This window comes from Symphalangus syndactylus, chromosome 16 (genome assembly GCF_028878055.3).
Source record: "Symphalangus syndactylus isolate Jambi chromosome 16, NHGRI_mSymSyn1-v2.1_pri, whole genome shotgun sequence".
Classification (NCBI taxonomy): Eukaryota; Metazoa; Chordata; class Mammalia; order Primates; family Hylobatidae; genus Symphalangus; species Symphalangus syndactylus.
The window spans coordinates 44,397,800-44,422,177 of record NC_072438.2 but is presented as its reverse complement, the minus strand read 5'-3'; the positions used below and the strand labels follow the sequence as shown (position 1 = coordinate 44,422,177).

Sequence of the window (24,378 nt, the reverse complement as noted above, 5' to 3'; positions counted from 1 at the left end):
CTGGGCCACGGTGGGCAGGGCACAACGGCGGGGCTATAGCCTAACCGCACCGCCGAGGCTGCCGCTGGGGTTGGAAAGGAAGCGGGAGCGGTAGGGAGAGGAGGGGTCGGGCTGAGCTGTGGGCGGGGAAAAGGGCGGGGCCATGGATGGACCACGTGCCTTTTTAGGTGGAGTCCGGGGCTGGGCAGGGAGAGGCGGGGCCAAGCCGAGGTGGGTGGAGAAAGAGGGCGTGTCCATGGCCTAGCTGCGCCGCTGAGGCTGCTGCCGGGCTTGGAAAGGAAGCGGGACTGGCAGGGAGGCGGGATCATGCTGAGGTGGGCGGGGAGTCGGGGGCGGAGCCATGAGTGGGCCTCGTGCCGGCTTAGGTGGAGCCCGGGGCGCGCGGGGAGAGGCGGGACCGAGCCGAGGTGGGTGTGGCGGGGGGGCGGGGCCATGGCGGGGCGGGGTTCGCCGCTTCCTGGGGCCCAGCCCAGCCCAGCCCAGCCACTGGATCAGCCCGCCGGCTCCGGAGCGGCTCTGCCTTCCCTAGCGCGGGACGCGGCGCCCTGGGGGAGGAGGGCGAAGCGACGCGGCGATGGCTCCGCGGGCACTCGCGGGGTCCGCCGTCCTAGCCGCTGCTGTCTTCGTGGGAGGCGCCGTGAGTTCGCCGCTGGTGGCTCCGGGTGAGTGTCCGGTCGGAGCCGGGGCGCCGGCTGCTGAGCCCGGTCCCGGGAGCGCGGAAGGAAGCGAGGGGTCGGGACTGCAGCCCCGCGGCGTCCCAAGGAGCCTGCTTTCTGGCACAGCCGCGGGATCCTGGCGCTGAACAACTGGCTGTCCCGCGGCGGTCCGGGCAGGGCGCGGTGCGTGGCAACGGCTCCCGTCCCTCCCCTCCCGCGGGCCCCGCTCCCGCCTTCCCTCCCCGGGGCCTCCTCCGAGGATCTGTGTCCCCCAGCCCTGGGCTGTGCGGGGTGTAGGGACCAGGCCTTCTTCTGGGGCGCTTCCTCCACGGCCGCGCGCCTCGGAACCCCGCGGACCCCTTTCCCGCCGCCCTTGTCCTCAAAGGCGCCGCGAGCGGAGGATCGTGACACAGAGCACCGGGTTCGCTGTCGGCACCTCCTTTTCCCTTTTAAATACCTTAAAATATCCTAAAACCTAGAGGACTTTGAATCTCTTTCCACGTTTCCATTTATTTGGGTGGTTGATGGATTCTTGTAACAGGTCAAGGAGTCCACATTTCTTCCCATATATTCTGTATAAATCAGGCTCGGAAAAAGGGAAGGCGCCTTGGTAAACTACATTTTTTTCTTCATTGTGTTGATTCCTGTCGTCACGAAAGGAACCTTGTGTGGTCAGGGCAGGAAGCCACCAACAGAGATGCTAAAGTGTTAGCAACGATGAAGCAGTTTTTAATTGAAATCAATCTTAAGAGGAGGTGTAAGTTTTATGGAAGTCCTATGTCACATCCTTGCTTTTATAATTACAGACACTAGGGATTCCTTACCACCGCTTCCCCTCTTAATTGCCACCTAACAGCTGCAGTTAAAAAAAAAAAAAAAAAACTTACTTGGCCATTTGGGGTTACTACAGCTGGGAGTCTGACGTCAGCAAGCTCTTCCAAGCCTGGTTTCAGGGGTGGCTCCTCCTCAGGTCCAAATAATAAGCAACTGGAAGCCTTTCAACAGTGACTGTCTCCTCCATAAACATCCATAAACTCTTCCTCCTGAGAACATTTCAGTCGCTTACAACTTTTACACTGACTTAGCAGTTTGGCCTTCACTTTTTCATAGAAACCAGAGCAGATTGGAAGGGAAGGAGATGGATAGTATTGTCTCCTGAGTCTTTTTAGCAGGCCCGTATTTCCGTTAGCCATCTACCTGGGGAAATGGCAGCTAGTGACATGTTGTACTGGATGGAACAATTGTTTTTCTTTTTCTTATTTTGATACAGGGTCTCATTCTGTCACCCAGACTGGAGTGCAGTGGCATGATCTCGGCTCACTGCAACCTCCAGCTCTCTGGTTCAAGTGATTCTCCTGCCTCAGCCTTCGGAGCAGCTGGGATTACAGGCATGTGCCACCATCCCCGGCTAATTTTTGTATTTTTAGTAGAGATGGGGTTTTGCCATATTGGCCAGGCTGGTTTCAAACTCCCGACCTCAAGTGATCCTCCTGCCTCGGCCTCCCAAAGTGCTGGTATTACAGGCATGAGCCACCATGCCCTGCTGGTTCATTTTGATTTTCATCCTGCATTTGATTGCTGGGACACATAGGTGCATAATCAGGTTCCACTTGGATGTGAGGTTGGAGACATTCCTTAGAGGGTTAGAGTCAGTTGCAACAGAATCTGAGGAAGAGTTTAATCTGGGAGTAGAATTATTAAAAATTCAGCACATGATGCATGTAATTAGCCATCATCAGCAGGAGAAATCCATCCCTAGAGTGGGTGTGTGTTTGGTTTGACCTCTGAGCAACACCCAGGTCTCAGGACTAGAATGTGACTGATGAAAGCTCTCATCTAATTGCATGACAGCCTTTTTTTTTTTTTTCTTTTTGATGAAAGTTAATGCAGAAGAAGAAACAGGTGTCTAAAAAGGAAAAGATACAGAGCACAAATTTGCAAGTATCTTGAGGTGTGTGTAAAGAGAAGATGCTCTGACCAGCCAACGTCTGATCCCCTTGGAACCAAATATGGTGTTAATGTTCTCACGTTGAGCATAGGGAAGTGGAGGGAAAGGAATGGGAAATACTGTTGAGTGCCTGCTGTGTGCCAGGCTTTGGGTTGAGTACTTTATATGCATTTTTATTTATTTATTTATTTTTCTTTTTGAGACGGAGTCTTGCTCTGTCGCCCAGGCTGGAGTGCAGTGGCGCGATCTCACTGCAAGCTCCGCCTCCCGGGTTCACGCCATTCTCCTGCCTCAGCCTCCCGAGTAGCTGGGACTACAGGCGCCCGCCACCACGCCCGGCTAATTTTTTGTATTTTTAGTAGAGACGGGGTTTCACCATGTTAGCCAGGATGATCTCGATCTTCTGACCTCGTGATCTGCCCACCTTGGCCTCCCAAAGTGCTGGGATTACAGCCGTGAGCCACCACGCCCGGCTGCATTTTTATTTATTTATTTATTTTTATTTTTATTTTTATTATTTTTTAAGACAGAGTCTTGCTCTGCCTCCCAGGCTGAGGTGCAGTGGTGCGATCTCGGCTCACTACAACTTCCGTCTCCCGGGCTCAAGCAATTCTCCTGCCTCAGCCTCCCGAGTAGCTGAGATTATAGGCTCCCACCAGCATGCCTGGCTAATTTTTGTATTTTTTAGTAGAATCGGGGCTTCACCATGTTGGCTATGCTGGTTTGTAACTCCTGACCTCAAGTGATCCGCCCTCCTCGACCTCCCAAAGTGCAGGGATTACGGGTGTGAGCCACCGCGCCCAGCCTTCATATGCATTTTTAAACTCATTGCTCATAACCCTATGAAATACTTATTTCCAGTAAGGCAACTGAGGCAAGAGAGGTTAAACAACTGGCTGAACATCACATAGGTACTGTGCCAGTCAGCATTCAGAGAAGCAGAACCACTAGGAGGTGTCTGTGTATGTGTGTACCTTTATATGTATCTTTATCTGGGATAAACCAGCCTGCTTGATTCCAAAGTTCATTCCCTTTCCACTGTACCCCACTGCTCTGCAGAGAAAAAATAGAATATGAGTCAACCTCTGCAATCTCGCTGAGATTCTAAGATAGTTTAGAACATCATAAAATTGTAAGCATGTGGTTATCAGAAGTTGTTAAGTAGAGAAAAGAAGGGCAGATAGCATCACGGTGGGTAGTGACAATGCCTTTTTCACTTCCTTCCTAGTAGAAGAATCTCATTAAACTTGTCTCTTAGCAGCAGCATTCGAAACTATATACCACAAGCACCCAAAAGGATGATTTTCCACATCTTGGCTTATTTATGTCCTTAAGTTCTCTGGTTACTCAACCTTTAGGTTTATTAGTTTCTCTCTCAGACAGTGGGCATAGCCCTCGAGTAAGGAGTGGGTGGAAGAGGTCCTGGGGCTGGTGAGATGAGAAATGCATTGTCCTTGGGCTGCGGGCTTCCCTCCAGCATTCTGACTCCCTTTTAGATGCTAAAGATTAGCTTTATTAAATTCTGGGTTCTGTCCTAGCCAGGTAGCTGCGAAGCTGTACATCCACATAATATATAGTGTTTGGAAAGTTTTGAAAAAGCATGCCTTGGAACTTGGGAGTCCATGTCTACATTTAATTTAAAAAGGAAATGAAAAATGTGAGAAGTCTCTGTCAATTCCCTGCCCCGCCCCCCCAAAAAAGGAAATGAAATGAATCTATTTGGAAGTTTGAAGAGTTGAATTTGAATGTGAGAGACCAAAGCCCCAAGTGAACAAACAACAGATTTTATTGTTTCTTTAAAAATGATTCTTTGGCCCTAATGTTGAAGTTTAGTGGCTTATTAAAACAATAGAGAAATGATTTAAAGCTGACAAGAATAAATTAAATTGTCACTGGTATAAACTATTAGGTTAAGTGGTTCCTAATAATTTAGGACACTTCAGTGGTTGTAAAGATTTGGTTGCTGCTGAAAACAGGTATATTAATAATTCTGGTGTGGTTTATAAAAACTAAAATCAGAATTTGGTGTTAGTACACTGTAGACGCTTTACTCTTTTAGGAAAAAGGAATTCAATTTTTATTATTACCTGGTTTGTGGCAGGCGGTAGTCTAAGTACCTAGATCATTTCATTCTTACAATGAATTTCCTGTCAGTTATATACGTAATTTTATTCCTGCGTTTGTAGATGAGGAAACTGAGCCTCAGAGAAGTTGAAAAAGTTACTCATGGGCTGGGCGCGGTGTCTCACGCTTGTAATCCCAGCACTTTGGGAGGCCGAGGCGGGCGGATCACGAGGTCAGGAGATCGAGACCACGGTGAAACCCCATCTCTACTAAAAATACAAAAAATTAGCCAGGCATGGTGTCGGGCGCCTGTAGTCCCAGCTACTCGGAGAGTCTGAGGAAGGAGAATGGCATGAACCCGGGAGGCGGGGCTAGCAGTGAGCCCAGATCACGCCACTGCACTCCAGCCTGGGTGACAGAGCAAGACTCCGTCTCAAAAAAAAAAAAAAAAAGAAAAAAAGAAAAAGTCACTCATGTGTAAGCTGGATTTTGTCATGGAGTCCATTGAGTCCATTGAGTCAGATCTGTTTGATTTTGAAGTCCATGCTTATTATTACTAAACATGCCAAGCCATCTTTTCCCATTTCCCTTTAGCTAAAATACAGTGCACTAGGTATTTTTGGAAAATTTCCCCAAAGATTTAAAGTTTGTGGGAGGAAGGAGCGAGAATCACTCTTGATTCCATTACTCCAAGGCACTAGCCATTGTTAGCATATTTCATTCTGGTCTTCTCTAATTGCGTTTTTTTTTTTTTTCTTTTTTTTTTGAGATAGGGTGTTGCTCTGTCACCCAGGCTGGAGTGCAGTGGTGCGATCTCAGCTAACTGCAAGCTCCGCCTCCCGGGTTCACGCCATTCTCCCGCCTCAGCCTCCCAAGTAGCTGGGACTACAAGCGCCCACCACCATGCTCGGCTAATTTTGTTTTTGTATTTTTAGTAGAGACCGTGTTTCACTGTTAGCCAGTATGGTCTCGATCTTCTGACCTCATGATCCGCCCGCCTCGGCCTCCCAAAGTGCTGGGATTACAGACATGAGCCTGTAATTGCATTTTTAACTCGGATAGGTTCTTTAATTGCATTTTTAACTCGGATAGGTTCATAATGCAATATAACTTTGTATCATGACTTTTTCAGTTTATGTTACACAGAAATGTTTCTCTATTTCCGTACACACCCAAAAAAGGGCTGCCTACTGCTCCACTATATTGATTCACTGTATTTTACTTTACTATGTAACTATTTGGGAGATTTCAGTTGATAATTATTTTTAAGTGAGTTTTAAAACTCATTTCAGTGAATGCCTCTGTGCATGAAACTTTGCCTAAATATCAGAGGACTTCCACAGAAAATGGGTTCCTGAAAAGGCACTTTGAGGGTCAAAGATGTTCACATTTTTGAGGCAATTGATGACATCAGTGTTGATCTGAAGGTCATCCCAGGTTACATTCTCACAGCAATAGCCAAAAAGACTCAATTTCATATTCTTGTTATTTTCTCTGAAAAACATATTCGCTAATTTGTTAGGCAAAAATTGGTACCTTGATTGTTTTAATTTGTACGTGGTTGGTAACTATCGGGCTGATTTTGTTTTCTTCTAGTTTTTGAGCCATTTGCAAGTGTGTAGTCCTTTATGGACAATTCTGAAATGTAAAAAGCTCTGAAAACAAGTTTTTCTTGTAGGCTTTTGATAGCCTCTGTAGGTTGTAAAACTTAACTTGAACTAATGTGAGGTTTTAAATTTTTGTTTTGAGATGGAGTCTCTCTTTGTCTCCCAGGCTGGAGTGCAGTGGTGCGATCTTGGCTCACTGCAAGCTCCGCCTCCCGGGTTCAAGAGATTCACCTGCCTCAGCCTCCCGAGTAGCTGGGATTATAGGCATGCACCACCACGCCTGGCTAATTTTTGTATTTTTAGTAGAGGTGGGGTTTCACCATGTTGGCCAGGCTGATCTGGAACTCTTGACCTCATGTGATCTACCCACCTCGGCCTCCCAAAGTGCTGGGATTATAGGGATGCACCACCACACCCAGCCTAATGTGAGGTTCTATGGTATATATTATTCTGTCTTGACTATTTGCATGTTCTGCTGAATAATATTAATGAACTTGATTTGAGTGTTACAGGTTGTACGCTAAATGCATTGCATTACCTTCCTAAAATCACAAGGTTTGAACTTTGAAGCACATCTGACCTCCAGGTTTTCAGATAAGGGATTATGGTCCTGCATTTTCGCTTCTGTGACTCATCTGTTTGGAGGCAAATACAAAGCTGCTCAAAGTAGCAAAATTTCCAGTGGAGAAAATGAGTCCTCAAAATGAGTGACACTTCAGAAAAAGAAGTACAACTTTGGTACTCTAGTGTGAAATCTAAGAAAATAAGGGTACCCCCAAAAAACTAAGGTTTTGTTTATTCCAAGTGACTTTATGAATGGGTGCCAATTAGAATGGAAACTTGTTGGCTAGATGGAGAGTTTGGGCCAAATTTCTCCTCTGCTTTCTTCTGCCAGTTACTAACACAGTTCTCTTTGTAAGAGAAACTGAATCTACCCAGGGGACTTTCTGGAGGATGGATGGGTAGAGGGGCCGGACATCTGACCTTGAGGATCCTTTTGCCAAACCTGTTGAACTCAGAGGACCTGGTTTTCCCTTTTTTTTTTTTTTTTTTGAGACGGAGTCTTGCTCTGTCACCCAGGCTGGAGTGCAGTGGCGCAGTCTCGGCTCACTGCAAGCTCCGCCTCCCGGGTTCATGCCATTCTCCTGCCTCAGCCTCTCCGAGTAGCTGGGACTACAGGCGCCCGCCACCATGCCCGGCTAATTTTTTTGTATTTTTAGTAGAGGTGGGGTTTCACTGTGGTCTCGATCTCCTGACCTCGTGATCCGCCTGCCTCGGCCTCCCAAAGTGCTGGGATTACAAGCGTGAGCCACCGCGCCCGGCCAGCAGGACCTGGTTTTCCATTCTCACTTGCAATACCCCAAGGCCCCTGGCTTCTTCTCTTTACTCAATAGCACCGTCCGAGGATCTCGAACAGAGAGAACCCCCCAGCCAGGTATCTCCCATTTCCCGTGCCTGCTGCCAGCCCTACCTGATCCCCCTCTCCCATTTTGTTTGTGCACTCTTGTGGATAACTGCATTCCAGCCACTAATAAAAGTGCCTGTTGTACAGAGAAGAAAAAAATCTTTAAATTACTTTCCTTATCTGTATTATAGAGAGAATATGGCTGAGCTGTCTCACGGCATTGTTGTGTCAGTTACGTAAAACTAGTGAGTGCTTGGCACACAGTAAGTGATCAAAAAGTGTATTATTATTGTCTAGCCTAAACCAAATACTAACCTATCACAGCTAAAGATTGAGACAAAGTTCCTAACCACTCCAGAATTTTCCTTTTTGGGCCTCTGCCATTACTTGAGGGGTTTCCTGTCACCTGTTGTTCCTGAGCCCTGGGTGCTGGTGCTGGTTGTGTAAAGGGCAGAGGGGTCTTTGAGGAGGGGATGTTGGGCAGTGCCCAAAGGAGTAGGGTCCAATGGGCTTGGCAGAGTTCTCTTGGGAGGCAGGGGATTTGTGGGGCAGAGCCATTAGCCACCAAAACTAAGCAAAGAAGGAAGGAAAACATTACCTTTATAAGGTGATATAGTCTGTATATTTGTCCCTGCCCAAATTTCATGTTGAATGGTAATCCCCAGTTTTAGAGGTGGGGCCTGGTGGAAGGTGATTGGATCATGGGGTTAGATTTCTCATGAATGATTTAGCATCATCATGAGAAGTGCTGTCCGCACGATAGTGAGTGAGTTCACAAGAGATCTGTTTGTTTAAAAGTGTGTGGTACCTCCCCCCGACTCTCTCTTGCTCCTGCTTTCACCATGTGATGTGCCTGCTCCTCCGTTGCCTTCTGCCATGATTGGAAGCTTCTGAGGCCTCCTCAGAAGCAGATGCCACTGTGCTTCCTATACAGCCTGCAGAACTGTGAGCCAATTAAACCTCTGTTTTAAAAAATAAATTACTCAGTCTCAGGTATTTCTTTTTTGGGGGGACAAGGTCTTGTTCTGTCGCTCAGGCTGCTGGAGTGCAATGGTGTGATCTCAGCTCACTGCAGCCTCTGCCTCCCGGGTTCAAGTGATTCTCCGCCTCAGCCTCCCGAGTAGCTGGGATTACAGGCGCCTGCCACCATGCCTGGCTAATTTTTGTATTTTTAAGTAGAGATTGGGTTTCACCATGTTGGCTAGGCTGGTCTGGAACTCCTGACCTCACGTGATCTACCTGCCTTGGGCTCCCATAGTGTTGGGATTACATGCGTAAGCCACCATGCCCAGCCTCAGGTATTTCTTTATAGCAGTGCAAGAATGGCCTAATAACGTAAGGGTAGAACATGACATTTTCTTTTGGAAGAACTTTGGAAGATTCACCAATTGGTTTATTCTTAGATAGCTGATCTATAGGTGTAGTCACAAAATTGTGACAGTTTTTCTTTAGTATTTGATGTAATTGTCACACTGACATGCTTTGTGATTATCCAGGGTCCGACTGCTTCTTGTTCATCTTCTCGTGGCTCTTTGATGAGTGTTTCAATGAAGGAGACTCTTAGGAGGAGGAAGCAGAGTCCTGTAGTATTAGGGCTGGAAGGGACCTTGACTGTGTCCTGCAAGCTTTTATTTAGCAGATGAGGAAACTGTGTTGGCACAGCCAGGACTTAAGTGAGTGTCTTTCCTCATTCTGGGACTCTTCTCATTCTGTTAGGCTGTCTATGGAAGTGGATCCAGCCTTGCTGCCTATGGCAGGTTTCCTTGATCTACATATGCCCTTGATCCTCATGCTCAAGGGCCTGGTTTCTCAGCTTCTTGGATGTAGGAGGAGGAGGACTAGGAAGAACTTTGGCTAACTGACTCATGGGAGTAATTGTGTTATTCTTAGTCATATTTTAGATTCAGAAGGGACTTTGATGGTCATCTTGTAATTAACACCCTCTTTTTGCAGCTAGGGAAACTAGCCCAAAAAGGTTCAGTGTCCTGTGGGAGTCAGGAATGGCTGTAGCCCATAGCAGATGAGGAGACCTTTAGGTTTGGTGAGGGAGGGACTATGTGTATGTCTTGTTCGCCATTGTAGGCTCGGATCCAAGCACAGGGCCTGGAGTAGAGTAAAATATTTAAATATTTGAATGAAGGAAGGAAGCCAGAGTTAGAATTCAGGTGTTAGGACTCTTGGTCCAAAGCTTTTTCTTCATAATACAGTGAAGAGTTACTGTTTTCAATATTCACCCACAAATCTTAGATGTAAGCCTCCCCACAGCCCTTCCCCTGCACTGGTGAGAGGCTGTTTTGTCTGCCAGCCTCTATGGGCCAAATTACTCCAAAGGCAGAAAAATCTGGTCATGGAGGAAAAATGAATGATAATAACAAACAAGCAATACTTACCAAGAACGATAATAACAAACAATCAGTACTACCTTATCAGGTGATATGGTGTGACATCGGTAGCATTTTCAGTGCAAAGATTTTTGAAACCCAAATCTCTTCATAAAACTCTTCTCAAGGACAAACTAAACTCAGTTGTGTTTCTACAACCAGTACTTCAAATGCATCTATTAATTGTATATGTATCTTATTCCTGATTTTATAATACTTTATACTATTCAAAACCAATTGTTTCATGGCTTCTTTGATTTACTTATTTATCCAACAGATATTAATGAAGTAACTTACAGTGTGCAAGGCACCGAGAATGAAGTGATGTGAACAAAATAGACTCAGTACCTGCCTTTATGGAGCTAGTAGGTTATCAGGAAGACAATTAAACAAGCAAAATGACATACCCTGAGTACCTTGTCAAGGAAAGTATGACACAGGGCCAAAATACCTAACCTAGGGCTGGGGTTGGGACATGCATGGACAAACTAGACTCCAGTGCAGGTTGGGCATGTTCTCTGGAGGAAATGAAAGTGAAATTTACAGCTGCAAAAACTGCAGGAGTTGGTCAGGTGGAAAGAACTTGTGGTCACCGAAGAGAGGAGGTAAGATCAAGCAAAGCAACAGCAGTGGTTCCCAAACTTGAGTGTTCAGAAGCCCAGCTGGAAGGCTGGTTAAAACAGATCTCTGAGCCCCACCCGAGAGTGCTTAGTCCATAGGACTGGGATGGGTCTGGAGACTTGCTTTTCAACTCTCATGTTTCCAGGTGATGCTGGCTAAGTATCAACTGTGAGCAGGGCAGTGAAAGAGATAAGAGTAGGTGGAATCCCCTCCCCTCTTCTCGGGGCTGTATGTGTCCTGTCCTCTGCCCATTCTTCAAGCTGAGATCAAGGATAGCATTTCCAAGAAACATTTCCTAGGTATTCTCACTGCCTTTATTGCCTCCTGTGAATATATTGTCCATAAGTCTATGGATACATGTTGCATCTTTTCCATGTTATTTAGCCCTCAGTTACATGCAATTGTTTCCACCATGTTTGTTTTGTCTAGGTAGAGCTTCTTGAGGCAGCTGAGCATATGAAATGGGTACAAAATATTTGATTGCCTGATCAAATTTAATTCTTGCAACCACTATGAGGAGCAGGTTGCATGTTGTTCTCTGTTCTGTGGAGATGTGGAAACTGAGACTTACAGGGAATAACCAAGATGAAGAGAAGGGGAATTTCTTGTTCAAGTCAGAGGAGGGGAAGTCAACGTGAGGTATATGTTCATTGTTCTCAAATGCGCCTTGCATTATGTGAAATTGCAGGTATTCTGTGCCCAGCACCACTAGTAGAAGGAAAGTTTTATATTTAATTTGTTCGTGAGCTTTTTGATTATGGGTTCATCTTCTTAAAGAGAATACAAAGGCATCTTATAAATTGAATGTAGATTTTGTTTTTAGCAGGAAATGATTATCTTAGGAATTCTACAGAAATTGTCCACTTGCTTTTAGAGTAAATATTTGGAGGGGGTAATTCAATTTACATGTCATTAGGCTTAGAAATGATTTTTATAAAATTTTGGCGTGAGGGAGATAGGACATATCAATTTCAATTTCCTGAAAAGACACACATTAGACAATTATGCCATTACCAATCTTTGAGTGGCTAGATGGATTTCGCTGAGTGGTTGAAGACTTACAGAGAGCCTGTGCATAGCACGTTCACAAGACAGGTAGGGTTCAAAACTAACTAAAAAGAATTCCTTTCGATACCAGTAAGCTGCCAAGCCTTCCTTCCCCATGCGTGGATGTAAACATAATCTGGTTTTCTCAGATTCCTGTAAGAGGTGGAAGTTTGAAGAATTCATTGGGCTTTTGTATCACAGTACAACTTGGGAACACTAATTTTCAAATGTTCTAACAGTTCTTCATAGCTGGAAGTCCCCAACACAATCATGTGAATCATCCACTTTATAAAAAACAGCAGCCTGGAATTTCCTGGCATTGGTGAAGTGGCAGATGGCTAATGAGCAGGCATTCCTTCATTTTTCTTTGCAAGTTTGTTCTATATGCTCGTATGGCCTGAATGCTTTTACTGCTTCCTCAGTTCTTTCCATCCTCCCTCTAAAGGCAAAACACAGAACAACCACCAAAAGAAAAAGGGAAGCATTGGACATTGTTTAAAGCTATGTCATAGAGCCAAGAAGCTGGGTTTTGAAGGTGAAACTCATTTCACAGTCGTGATTGTCAACTCAGCCCTTTTTAATAGTCATTGCAGGTAAAACTTGTAGATTATTCTTTACAGTGTGCAGTTAATTTAAAAATGAGGTTTCTCTTATTTGAGATATCGTTAGGTGCTGTGTAGGTATGTCAAATGAATAACAAACTTCTTTTTTGTTCTCCACAAACTTGTGATTGAGAAGGAGGAGATAAGCTATGAATACAAATCACTATAGTATAGTAGAGAATGTGTTTGGTGTAATCAGAGAATTACAGACAAAGTGCTGTGTGGGATCAAAGGGAGGGAGACTTTCCTTCTGATAAGGGCGATGGAAAAGACTTCATTCATAGCCTGAAACTTGGCATTTTCAGTGGACCTTAAAAGGGAGTGTATGGAATGGTGTGCTGAGCAAAGGAAACAGCCTGTGTGCAAAGACATGGAGATAGGAATAGAGAAGTTAGTGCAGACTGGGTGTGGCAGAGACTCTTCAGTGGAAGTCACGTGAGTTGAGGCTGCAGAGGGGAGACTGAGGCTAGGCGACAGAGCTCCTGAAACTGCACTTTACTGTGTAGTTGTGGAGGGTAGGGGACAACAAGAGGCCCCCAGGCATTGCCATGTGATAGAAGAGCCCCAGAGGCTGAGCTGAAAGGGGACAGGGCCCTGTGCTGTCAGCAGGGCAGTTGAGATTGCCATTCCCATTTCCTTTTCTGCAGAAGTGTAGGTGGTAGGGAGGCAGAGGGTGAGCCGTCAAACAAATAATACAGTCCTTTGTAAGTAACACAAATAGGATCTATGCAGCAGAATAGATTTAATGCAATCCATATGACATGCAGATAGAAACAATTTTTCAAAGTTTAAGGAGTGCTGAGAAATGAGAATCATGAAGTCAGTGCTAAGTATATAGTTCTGGCCTAGCCTAGTGGCTCACGCCTGTAATCTCAGCGCTTTGGGATGCTGAGGCAGGAGGATTGCTTGAGGCCAGGAGTTCAGGACCAGCCCGAAAACCATAGCAAGACCCTGTCTCTACAAAAATAGAACAAAAATTAGCTGGGCATGGTGGCATGTGCCTTTCATCCTAGCAACTCAGGAGGTTGAGGCAGGAGGATCGCTTAAGCCCAGAGGTTCAAGGCTGCAGTGAGCTGTGATAGTGCCGCTGCACTCCAGCCTGGGCTACATAGTGAGGCCCTGTCTCAAAAAAAAAAAAAAAGAAAAAAGGAAAAAAAAAGTATATAGTCTTGATGGCTTGGTGGTGTGAAAGCCAAGGAGTGTTCATTAATGGTTAAAGCTTGCTAATTATGTATTTTTCTTAAGTTAGAGTAAATACCTTGAAATTATACAAATCAGCTTGTCTATTGAATTCTTGATTACAGGCGTGAGCCACCACACATGGTCCAGACTACTGAATTCTCAACCATTAAATATTTATGTTTTGGAAGTATGTTGGTGTATTTTCATTTTTTGGCCCTACTGTGGGTCTTGTCCTTATTTACTTCTCTTTCCCAGTATGGAGGACTGTCAGTGTTAAGGCAGTCTCTAAATAAACCATGCATATCAGCACTGGGATGATTTGTAAATCCTGCTTGGCTAAGGGCTCCATCTCTGTCACTTCTGGTGAGTTTTCTCAGTCCCTTAATTTCTTATGATGTGATGAAATAGATTTTGGGGAAGGAAAACTAACCAGCTTCAAAGCAATTCAGTATACATCCAATGCCTACATATTATGGAAACAGTAGTTACACAAACTAAATAGATCTGGTGGATCTTAGTTCCTGGGTGGGTGGGAGGGATAGGGATGGAGAAGACTTGAAGGAGGGAAAGAGAATTCTTTTGCATGAACCATATGATAGTTGATCTGTTGCCGCCACAAACTTGTGATTGAGAAGGTTGATCTTTTCCACACTGGTTCAGTGCTGCATCTTGATATATTAGTGAGTAAAGACTCTTGACTTTGAGTCAATGTGGTGTAATGAAAATGATATATTTGATCTTGTCCCTGATTCCTGGGACTCCTAAAAATAACCCTTGGGATTTCTTGAGTGATGGGAACATTTTTTGTTATTCATAATGAGCTCCTTTAGACCATACCTGAGTTTGTGCTCATGTGATCCTTGGACTCTTGGTGGGCCCCCAGGTAGCTTCGGGATGGGGGCTAGTTGCCGGAGGAACCAACCATGTGATTACAGGGTTAGAACTTTTAGCTGCAATCCCTGATCTCTGGGAAGGGAAAGGGGCTGGAGATTGGGTTCACTCAACAATAGCCAATGATTTTGTCAGTCAAACCTGTATAATAAAAACTTGGTTAAAACTGCAGCAAGGAGGCTAGGAGCCTCTGGGTTGGTGACATATGGATGTGTTGGGAGGATGGCGTGCCTGGAGGGGGCTTGGAAGTTCTGTTTTCGTGCCTGTTCCCCAACTACCTTGCCCTATGAATCTCTACCATTTGGCTGTATCTGAGTTGTATGCTTCGTAATAAAACCGTAATCATAAGTGTAGGGATTTTCTGAATTCTGTGAGTCATTGTTACCCAAAAGAGTCCCGATCTAGACCCCAGAAGAGGGTTCTTGGACCTCGTGCAAGGAAGACTTCCAGGGAAGTCCATAGAGTAAAGTGAAATCAAGGTTATTGGAAAGTAAAGGAATAAAGAATGGCTATTCCACAGGCAGAGCAGCCCCGAGGGCTGCTGATTGGCTATTTTTATGGTTATTTCTTGATTATATGCTGAACCAAGGGGTGGATTATTCATGAATTTTCCAGGAAAAGGGTGAGCAATTCTCAGAACTGAGGCTTCCTACTTTTTTTTAGACCATATAGGTAACTTCCCAACATTGCCGTGGCATCTGTAAACTGTCATGGTGCCGGTGGGAGTGTTTCTTAGCATGCCAATGTATTATAATTAGCATATAATGAGCAGTGAGGATAACCAGAGGTCACTTTCATTGACATCTTGATTTTGGTGGGCTTCCACTGGCACCCTTTTATCAGCAAGGTCTTTGTGACTTGTATCTTATGCTGATCTCCTATTTCATCCCGTGACTTAGAATGCCTAACCTCCTGGAATGCAACTCAGTAGGTCTCAGCCTCATTTTACCCAGCCCCTATTCAAGATGGAGTCACTCTGGTTCGAATGCCTCTGATAATTCTAGCAAAATGCCAAACTTATTGAGGGGGGTCATGGAAAGCCCCCAATTTGTAGTCCCTAGGCAGAAGTGCAGTTAGCCTGGGGACCCCATTTGCGGCTGGCATCTGAAGTGGGGTCAGTCTTGTGGGACTGAGCATTTAACCTGCGGAGTCTGCACTAAATGCCAGGTGGTATCAGAATTTAATTGAATTGTGGGACACCCAGTTGGTGTTGGAGACCTGGGTTTTGGAAAAATGGAACAGACAAGTCTTTCCTATTGGGAAAAACCAACTCATAATATGGAAACATTGGGGCTGGAATAATCTCTCTGAAATTGCACAGTTTACTATTTAGAAGATAAAGGCTCAAAAGTGTTTTTAAAAGATTTAATGGGGCGGCTGGGCACGGTGGCCTCATGCCTATTATCCCAGCACTTTGGGAGGTCGAGGCGGGCAGATCACGAGTTCAGGAGATTGAGACCATCTTGGCCAACATGGTGAAACCTTGTCTGTACTAAAAAAATACAAAAAATTAGCTGGGCATGGTGGTACGTGCCTGTAGTCCCAGCTACTTGGGAGGCTGAGGCAGGAGAATCACTTGAACCTGGGAGGCAGAGGTTGCAGTGAGCAGAGATCACACCACTGCACTCCAGCCTGGGCCACAGAGTGAGACTCCATCTCAAAAACAAACAAATAAAAAAGAATTAGTGGGAAAGAAAAAAAATTATCAGGCTGTTCCTTACTGTTTATGTGTTTACATTGTGTTTTATAGTGTAATAAAGTAGAAGGTATACTACTATATGGTTTTCTTTGACTCTTGTTTCCTGTGGTTTTCACCAAAAATTTCATAGCACTGTCTCTGCCTCCAACCAGTGGAAACATCTAAAATGTCAATATGATGGATTGTAGGTTTAGTAGTCTCTTTACTAAGGGATATCCAGTATCCTGGTTTACCGCTGTCTACACTATTAATATTACTCTGACACTACAGTAACAATTTCACATGGTTCAACCTTATAGTAATGATGGCTCCTTATTGACTGTTACATACAGTTTAAAAAAAACCTATCGATTATGATCAGGACATTTTAGAAACTACGAAAAGTAGAAAAAGAGAAAAAAATGCCCCAGAGTTCCAGCAAGAAAACATAAATGTTAACTGTACTTGGAAGGTATTTTTTTAACAGGTTTCTTTTTTTCTATGCACACCTCCTCCCTTTTTTCAAAAACATTTTGTGATTGCACTGTGAATAATTAAAATAAAAGAAAATGTGGGGAATGCTAAGACACAAAACACTAAAAAGAAAAAAAGATTTATAATCTTACCACTTTGATAACATTTTGATGTCTTTTTTTCTTATAAAAACTGGGACTATTTAAGCTCTAAATACTGCTTTGTATGTGTTTTTATTTTTTTCACTTAACATTTTTCATTCACAATTGAGATCATTTTGGACAAAGTGGGTGATGACAAATCTGATCCCTTCATACAAAGTGTTTCTATTGTTTTAAGAGTCAAAAGGAAGTTTAGGATTTCTGAGAAGTAACCAAGTGTTTCATCAGTGTTATATGTAGATCAGGGTAGCATTTTAATTTTGTATCTTATAAATGGCAGCAGAATTACTTTTTAACAATTAGCACTTGATTAAATAAAAGATAAATTGACTTGGAAAGAATGTAACTTTTAAATGTACCTTCTCTTTCTAATAACTGACTCACTAGGAAATGCCATTCTGTCATTGTAGATTTATTGTTGTGTTAGATGGATAATGATTATCTGTAGGTTTTCTACCTTCTCTAACTCTACTACGTGAACACTGTAGTATCTAGAATAGAGATGAGCTATGGAGAATCCCATTCGATGGACTTTTACTGAATGTTGAAACTGTGAGCTCTCACATTTCAGCAGTAATGGAGCAGAGTGTGGAGTTCTGGAGCCAGATTGCCTGGATTAAAGTCACCTTTGATACTTGCTACCTGTGTGACCTGGCATAGGTTACTTAACCTCTCTGTTCTGTAGTTTTACATCTTTAAATGGGGCTGGAAATAATAGAACCTAGCCCATAGGGTTATTGTAAGGATTACATGAGTTAATATCTGAAAAATGCTTGAAATAGTAACTGTACACATTATGCATCAATATGTGACTATTATTAATAGTATTTTTTTCTATGTGTCTCACTGGTTGCCACTGGTTTTCAGAGTTCTTGTTTGGATTTCATGCTAGTGACATTTATTTCTCCTCCTTAACATTGACTTCCCTATGTCTAGGGTTTTCCTGATTACTTCTGTTTAATCTTTCCTTCGTTTGCCTTTTCTGAAGTGACCTTTATTTTCTCTCCTACTCCCTCCTTTACTTTGCCCTTTCTCTAACAGCAGTAGCGGGGACTTCACACCAGGGGACTTCAGCCGGGACAGATCTTTGGAGCTCCACATTTACTCACCTTCCTTTTCCAGTTCCTATGTTCTCAGAAGCCGGCCCACGTGCCTGTCTTGGAGGAACATTGCCCGACCTAACCTGTGACTAATTGGAAAGCCCTCCGTTTAGGACTTTTGTAGTTCTCTGTTTAGTCATTATCTGCTTCCTGTACCTGGAAGGAAGAGAATCACTGGCTTGCATGCGGGGATGTGGGTGCCCGACTGGCCTTGTGGTGCCAACTGAGCAGTGCTGTGTGGTCACTGCTCACTCACCCCCAGGGCTTATCTTTTCTGCACCCCACATTTAACACCGCCCCTTCCAGTCCAGCTCATGTGATTCCTTGTCCTTTTCTGGATGTTTGATTTTATATCCCCAGCTGAGCTGTGAGCTTGGTGAGGATAGCAACTGCTTTGCTCTTATTATCACAGATAATAATAATCACAGCAATAATGGCTAGCATTTATTGAGTACTTAATTTGGATAAACCCTAGTAATCTCATATAAGGCTTAGAAACTATTATTATTTTATGGATGAGGAAACTGAGGCACAGAGATGCTAATTGACCTTGCCTGGGGCCTCACAGCTAGGAAACAAGTCGAACACAGTGCAGCCAAGAAAAAAGCGAGTTTCTGCTTTTGCTTCCATGCTTCCTAGGGAGTAGTCTTGCTTCAGAGTTGGCCCTGCCTGCAACAGACCTTGGTTCAAATGTTGGCCCAGCCATCTCCCAGATGAGTGATGTCAGCTTCAATACTTTGTTCTTGATCATCTCCATTTCTAAGATGGGTTTAATATTAACACCTATCTCAGAGTTGTAGAGATAAGAAATGCTAACGTAAGTAAAAATTCCAGTAAAGGTTAGTTGCTGTTAGCAGTTGGTAGTAAAGTAGTTGAGCATCCTAGAGGCCCTGGATGTGGAAATCATAAACCCCCAACACTCCACAGGGGCATCTGTTACCATCTCTCTTTCTCCCTCTGCCTGGTCGGGCGCTGGGCCAGTCTTCTTTCTGACGCCCTTGCTACACTCCAGCCGGCTCAGCACCACCCATTTTTTCCCCAGGTGATTAGTTTATGTCCTATTCTGCAGGGTAGAAATGACTCGGCTGGACTTCCAACCCTGACAGGTGCCAGTTGTGCCCAGAAACGAGGGATCGAGCTCCCCAAGGATTGGTTTCCTGCACCAGCTCTCTGTAAGCTCCAGGGAATTCACTGATTTCCTAAAGGAGCACCCCTTTGACCCCATTTCTTCTGTTGCTGCTGGAGACAGGCTGAGATGGCGTGTTTCCTGCTATTTGATGGTTTTTTTCTGGCCCTTGCTACTTAGCCTTCCTCCCATAGTTTAAATAATTTCTAACCTAGTTCTTGGTTGGCTTCTTGCAAGGAATGTATATGAACAGTTCTGTTAGGACTTGCAGCCATGTGGAAATTGGGCAGTAGCCTTTGTTGAGGTTGTGTAAGCTTGGATTTAGCGTCCCCTTATGGATCTGGCAGTTGGGGATGAATTGGAGTCCTGGGAAAATCTGGTTGAGAGCTAGTTCCCCAAGCTGGGTTTAGGAATGTGCTGCTATTTATAGCCTTTCTTTTGAATCTTTGCAAACTGGAAACTTCTGTTGATTTTGATGAACCCAGGAGCATGCTGGTATATTTACATCCTTCAGAAAGGACTTATCCAACAAGGGTGTGAAGCTGTGGAGTGTATCAGTTGTCCAGCTCTGAAAAGAATCTACTTATTTATGTTTGTAAAAACCGTTGGTATTTGGCAAATGGGGTGTAAGTACACTGGACATTCTGTTCTACCAAATAGGATCTTAACAAAACTGCTTATAAAGTTACAGTGAACTTGGGGACTTGATTGATTACCCAGGAGCCATTCTGCAATGAGAGAATTTGCTTTCACATATCCGCTGCGGCAGATGTTTCAGGCACTCCTACTGTGTTGCAGGAACTGTGTTAGGGATTAGAGGTACAAACCTTCACTTCCCCACCTCCACTTAGGGGAAGAGGTGTTTGACTTTAGTCAGGGTTTTCCGGCGAGTTCTGTGTCCTGTTGGGATTCCTGCCTTTGACCGTGGTATGTCTGAGTGGTGCGCTGTTGTAGTGAGATGGGTGGGGAAAATGTCCTCCTAAGCTTTGGTTCTTTTGCTTGGCTTATTTCTCTGCCTTGACCCAGTGATATCACGTAGGCCACTGATATATTTACAGAATGATGATATTACCTAACTTCTTGGGATTAGGGATTTCAAATAAAAGAATGAATGTGAAAGTGCATTGAAAAGTGTGTTATTTGGGTGGGAACTTTTATATCTTGTACTGTGTGTCCCTATTTCATGTGTATGAATGAAAATTTTCTTTATTCCTCTCCTTTTTAAATATTTTTTCTGAAAGATTTTTAGATGCCATGTAATTAACATTGCTGGTACAAATTATGTTTGTGGCAACCATTGAATAATAGTTTTTGAGCAATAATGTGAACACATGCATCTGTGAATAAGGTGCTTTTCAATAGCTGGCAAAAGGTCTTTTACTTTTACCTTTATGATAGGTATAGAGGGAGATGAAGTAGTTATATATGAGTGATTTTTTTTTTTTTTTAAGATGGCGTCTCGCTCTGTCACAGTGGCGGGATCTCAGCTCACTGCAATCTCCACCTCCCAGGTTCAACCTGGGTTCAAGCAATTCTCCTGCCCCAGCCTCCCAAGCAGCTGGGACTACAGGCACGTGCCACCATGCCCAGCTAATTTTTGTATTTTTAGTAGAGACGGGGTTTCACCATGTTGGCCAGGATGGTCTTGATCTCTTGACCTTGTGATCCACCCGCCTCGGCCTCCCAAAGTGCTGGCATTACAGACATGAGCCACTGCGCCCAGTCGATCTTTTGTTTTTTGCAGTTAAAATTAATATTGGGAAATTTTGTGCGATCAAGATTTTTTAAAAATGAAGCCACTACAAATTTCATTCACCTACAGCTGACTTCAGTCTTTTTTTTATGAAGATGATTTTTACACCAGAAGAAGATATGTGCAAGTTCCAGTGTTAATCATATATCATAGGGTCATTGGAGAGAGGCAGCTTCTTAGTGTTTAAGGGCCTTTGGTGGGTGAATGTTGACCTGTATGCAGCCCAGCTGTGTGGTTCATTGGTGATAGTTTAACAAAGCCACTTAAAGGCATGTGTCACTAGATAAAACCCAAGGCCACCGCCCCTTGCAGACAGCAACATGGCTAAGAGTGTGGGCCCCGGTGTGTCCGGAATTGGTGGGTTCTTGGTCTCACTGACTTCAAGAATGAAGCTGCGGACCCTCGCGGTGAGTGTTACAGCTCTTAAGGTGGCGCGTCTAGAGTTTCTTCCTTCTGATGTTCGGATGTGTACAGAGTTTCTTCCTTCTGTTGGATTCATGGTCTCGCTGGCTCAGGAGTGAAGCTGCAGACCTTCGCGGTGAGTGTTACAGCTCTTAAAAGCAGTGTGGACCCAAAGAGTGAGCAGTAGCAAGATTTATTGCAAAGAGTGAAAGAACAAAGCTTCCACAGTGTGAAAGGGGACCTGAGCGGGTTGCCACTGCTGGCTCGGGCAGCCTGCTTTTATTCTCTTATCTGGCCCCACCCACGTCCTGCTGACGGGTAGAGCCGAGTGGTCTGTTCTGACAGAGTGCTGATTGGTGCGTTTACCATCCCTGAACTAGACATAAAAGTTCTCCACGTCCCCATCAGATCAGTTAGATACAGAGTATCCACACAAAGGTTCTCAAGGCCCCACCAGAGCAGCTAGATACAGAGTATCAATTGGTGCACTCACAAACCTCGAGCTAGACACAGGGTGCTGATTGGTGTGTTCACAAACCTTGAGCTAGATACAGAGTGCCGATTGATGTATTTACAATCCTTGAGCTAGACATAAAGGTTCTCCACATCTCCACCAGAGTAGCTAGATACAGAGTGTCAATTGGTGCATTCACAAACCTCGAGCTAGACACAGGATGCTGATTGGTGTGTTTACAATCCCTGAGCTAGACGTAAAGGTTCTCCACATCTCCACCAGACTCAGGAGCCCAGCTGGCTTCACCCAGTGGATCCCGCACCGGGGCTGCAGGTGGAGCTGCCTGCCAGTCCCGCGCCATGTGCTCGCACTCCTCAGCCCTTGGGTGGTCGATGGGCGCTGTGGAGCAGGGGGTGGCGCTCGTCGGGGAGGCTCGGGCCACACAGGAGCCCATGGAGGGGGTGGGAGGCTCAGGCATGGCAGGCTGCAGGTCCCGAGCCCTGCCCTGCAGAAAGGCAGCTAAGGCCTGGTGAGAAATCGAGCGCAGCGCCAGTGGGCTGGCACTGCTGGGGGACCCAGTACACCCTCTGCAGCCGCTGGCCCGGGTGCTAAGTCCCTCATTGCCCAGGCCGGCAGGGCCAGCCAGCTGCTCCGAGTGCAGGGCCCGCCAAGCCCACGCCCACCCGGAACTCCAGCTGGCCGCCAGCGCCGCACGCAGCCCCGGTTCCCGCTCCCGCCTCTCCCTCCACACCTCCCTGCAAGCTGAGGGAGCCGGCTCCTGCCTTGGTCAGCCCAGAAAGGGGCTCCCACAGTGCAGCGGTGGGCTGAAGGGCTCGTCAAGTGCCGCCAAAGTGGGAGCCCAGGCAGAGGAGTCGCTGACAGCAAGCGAGGGCTGTGAGGACTGCCAGTACGCTGTCACCTCTCACCGGGATTCCATTGTCTGGGTTGGATCCTGTCCTCCTACACACCGAGGCTTGTTACTGAACCCGTGTGCCTCATTTTCCTCATCTGCGAATGGGGGTAATGAGAGATGCTTCCTTACAGATGCTGCGAGGGTAGAATGAGATTGCCCAGGAAGCATCCAGAACACTGCCTGACACCCCTAACACACCGTGTGAATGCTGCGATTGACAATTACTTTAAAGTAGCAACTCATTCTTTATGACGTACCACCTTGCAGAAGTAATCTGAAGCACATATTAGATTTCTGAAGCCCTGTTGCTTTAAGGTCACTTCAAACAAATGGCTTCTTCAGAATTCCATTTCTTTCTTGAGTGGACATAATGTGTAATTTTAAAGGTTCGCAAGGGCCGTTAGTCTCTCTCCATTCCTGTTGTGCAGCCACCCAGCCCCTTCCCAGGAGACAGACAGTGCTATCAGTAAGTAAAGACTTTGGAAAAGTCCCCAGATGGACAGCACCAAAAATAGCAAAAGGAGGCGGGGCAGCGAAAGAGGGAGGGAGGGGCTGGAGGACAGGAAAAGAAGATGGGGAGAGAGTCAGCAGGGAACGCTCCCAGTCCTTGAACCCCACGGGTATTGCTTTTTCTCACACCCCTCTCTGAGGACCCCACTAATGTGTGCCGCCATCAGCGAGGGTCTGTGGGAATCTCCTCAGTCTTCTGTCTTAGAGGCACAGTTGGTGGCTTCCTGGCCTGTGTCCCAAAGCAAATAACTGGTGAGCTGACCTTGCTCCAGTCTGGGGTGAGGCCAGGTCAGATGAGCCTTCTGTTGTATCCTGAATGCAAACCATTGTTTGAGATACTCTGGAAGAGTCCAGAAGTTGAGGTCCTTGGCCTCTCAAGACACCGAGATCCTAGAGTTAATTTCCTCCCAAGAGGGAGCTTTGGGTGAGGTGGGAGGTGGGGGAAGATGGGGGGATGGGGGTGGCTGTAGTTGTCATCTGTGTTGGAGTTCTGTGGCTTTAAGAAATAACTTCAAATGGTAAACCCGAGACAGTGTGGGGTAGGCTAGGGACTTTCTCTGACTCTGCAAAGTTACTTTTCTCTCTTCAGTTCAAATTGAAGCCAGGGATGGTAAATATTTATATTTCATCTTTTTTTTTTTTCTAAGATGTTTCTTTATATTGACATCACTCAAGTTTCAGTCCTTTGTTCTGTTAGCAACCCGGGGTTCAGGAATGCTCTGAGTGCCCCAGCCTCCTGCCTGTCAAGAGTGTCCTGTTCTCTTTTTGTCCAGCCAAATTCAGTTACTCTGTTGAGGCTCAGCATAAAGTCCTTTTTCTTTCTGGATCATCTTTATTACTTCCCTTCTCAATCTATGTGGTATTTAAGAAGGAAGCCCCAGCTTAAGGATAGGTTATGCCCCAAATACTACTTTTGAGTAATTAGATTGTAAGTTGAAATGCATTTTCTCATTAAAAATGATAATTATCATTAGTAATGATAATTTTTCAAGGCACCCGTTAGCCAAATGCATCTGAAAATAAGGCTTTATAGCTAGACATTGCTGACTCCTGCACATTTTATTGGGGAAGTTGTCTGAGCTTCCGTCTGTTCCCAGAGTGTCTTTGCAACCCAGAATCAGACTCCAGGGCTTATGTCTCATGGTAGCATTTCAGGAATTTTAACAAAATAAAGGTAATTGAGGGACTGTATGCAGCTGGGGTTGGGTGGGGTTTTGTTTCATGGGTGGGTGGACTTTGGCAGGTGGGTGCCATCTGGGTGTCCCCTCCCTGCCTAGTCACAGCTGCCTTTTTGGGGATAGGTGGGGTTGTAGCAGCTGTTTGTCTAGGAATTGACTGGAAGCTGAAAGCTGCCTCAAGTTTCACTACAGAGTTCAGCACTTATTTATATACTGACTTACAGT

At 45.2% G+C, this 24,378-nt stretch overlaps 1 protein-coding gene across 1 annotated transcript in view; it reads left to right on the top strand.

Moving 5' to 3' along the window:
* The first annotated feature begins 434 nt into the window (after positions 1–434).
* Positions 435–24,378, top strand: part of RELL1 (RELT like 1) — a 75,640-nt gene continuing 51,696 nt past the window's right edge. Inside the window, exon 1 of the mRNA XM_055245742.2 lies at positions 435–662. Coding sequence (XP_055101717.1) covers positions 575–662 — 88 coding nt within the window. The 5' untranslated portion in view covers positions 435–574. The remainder of the gene's footprint in view (positions 663–24,378) is intronic.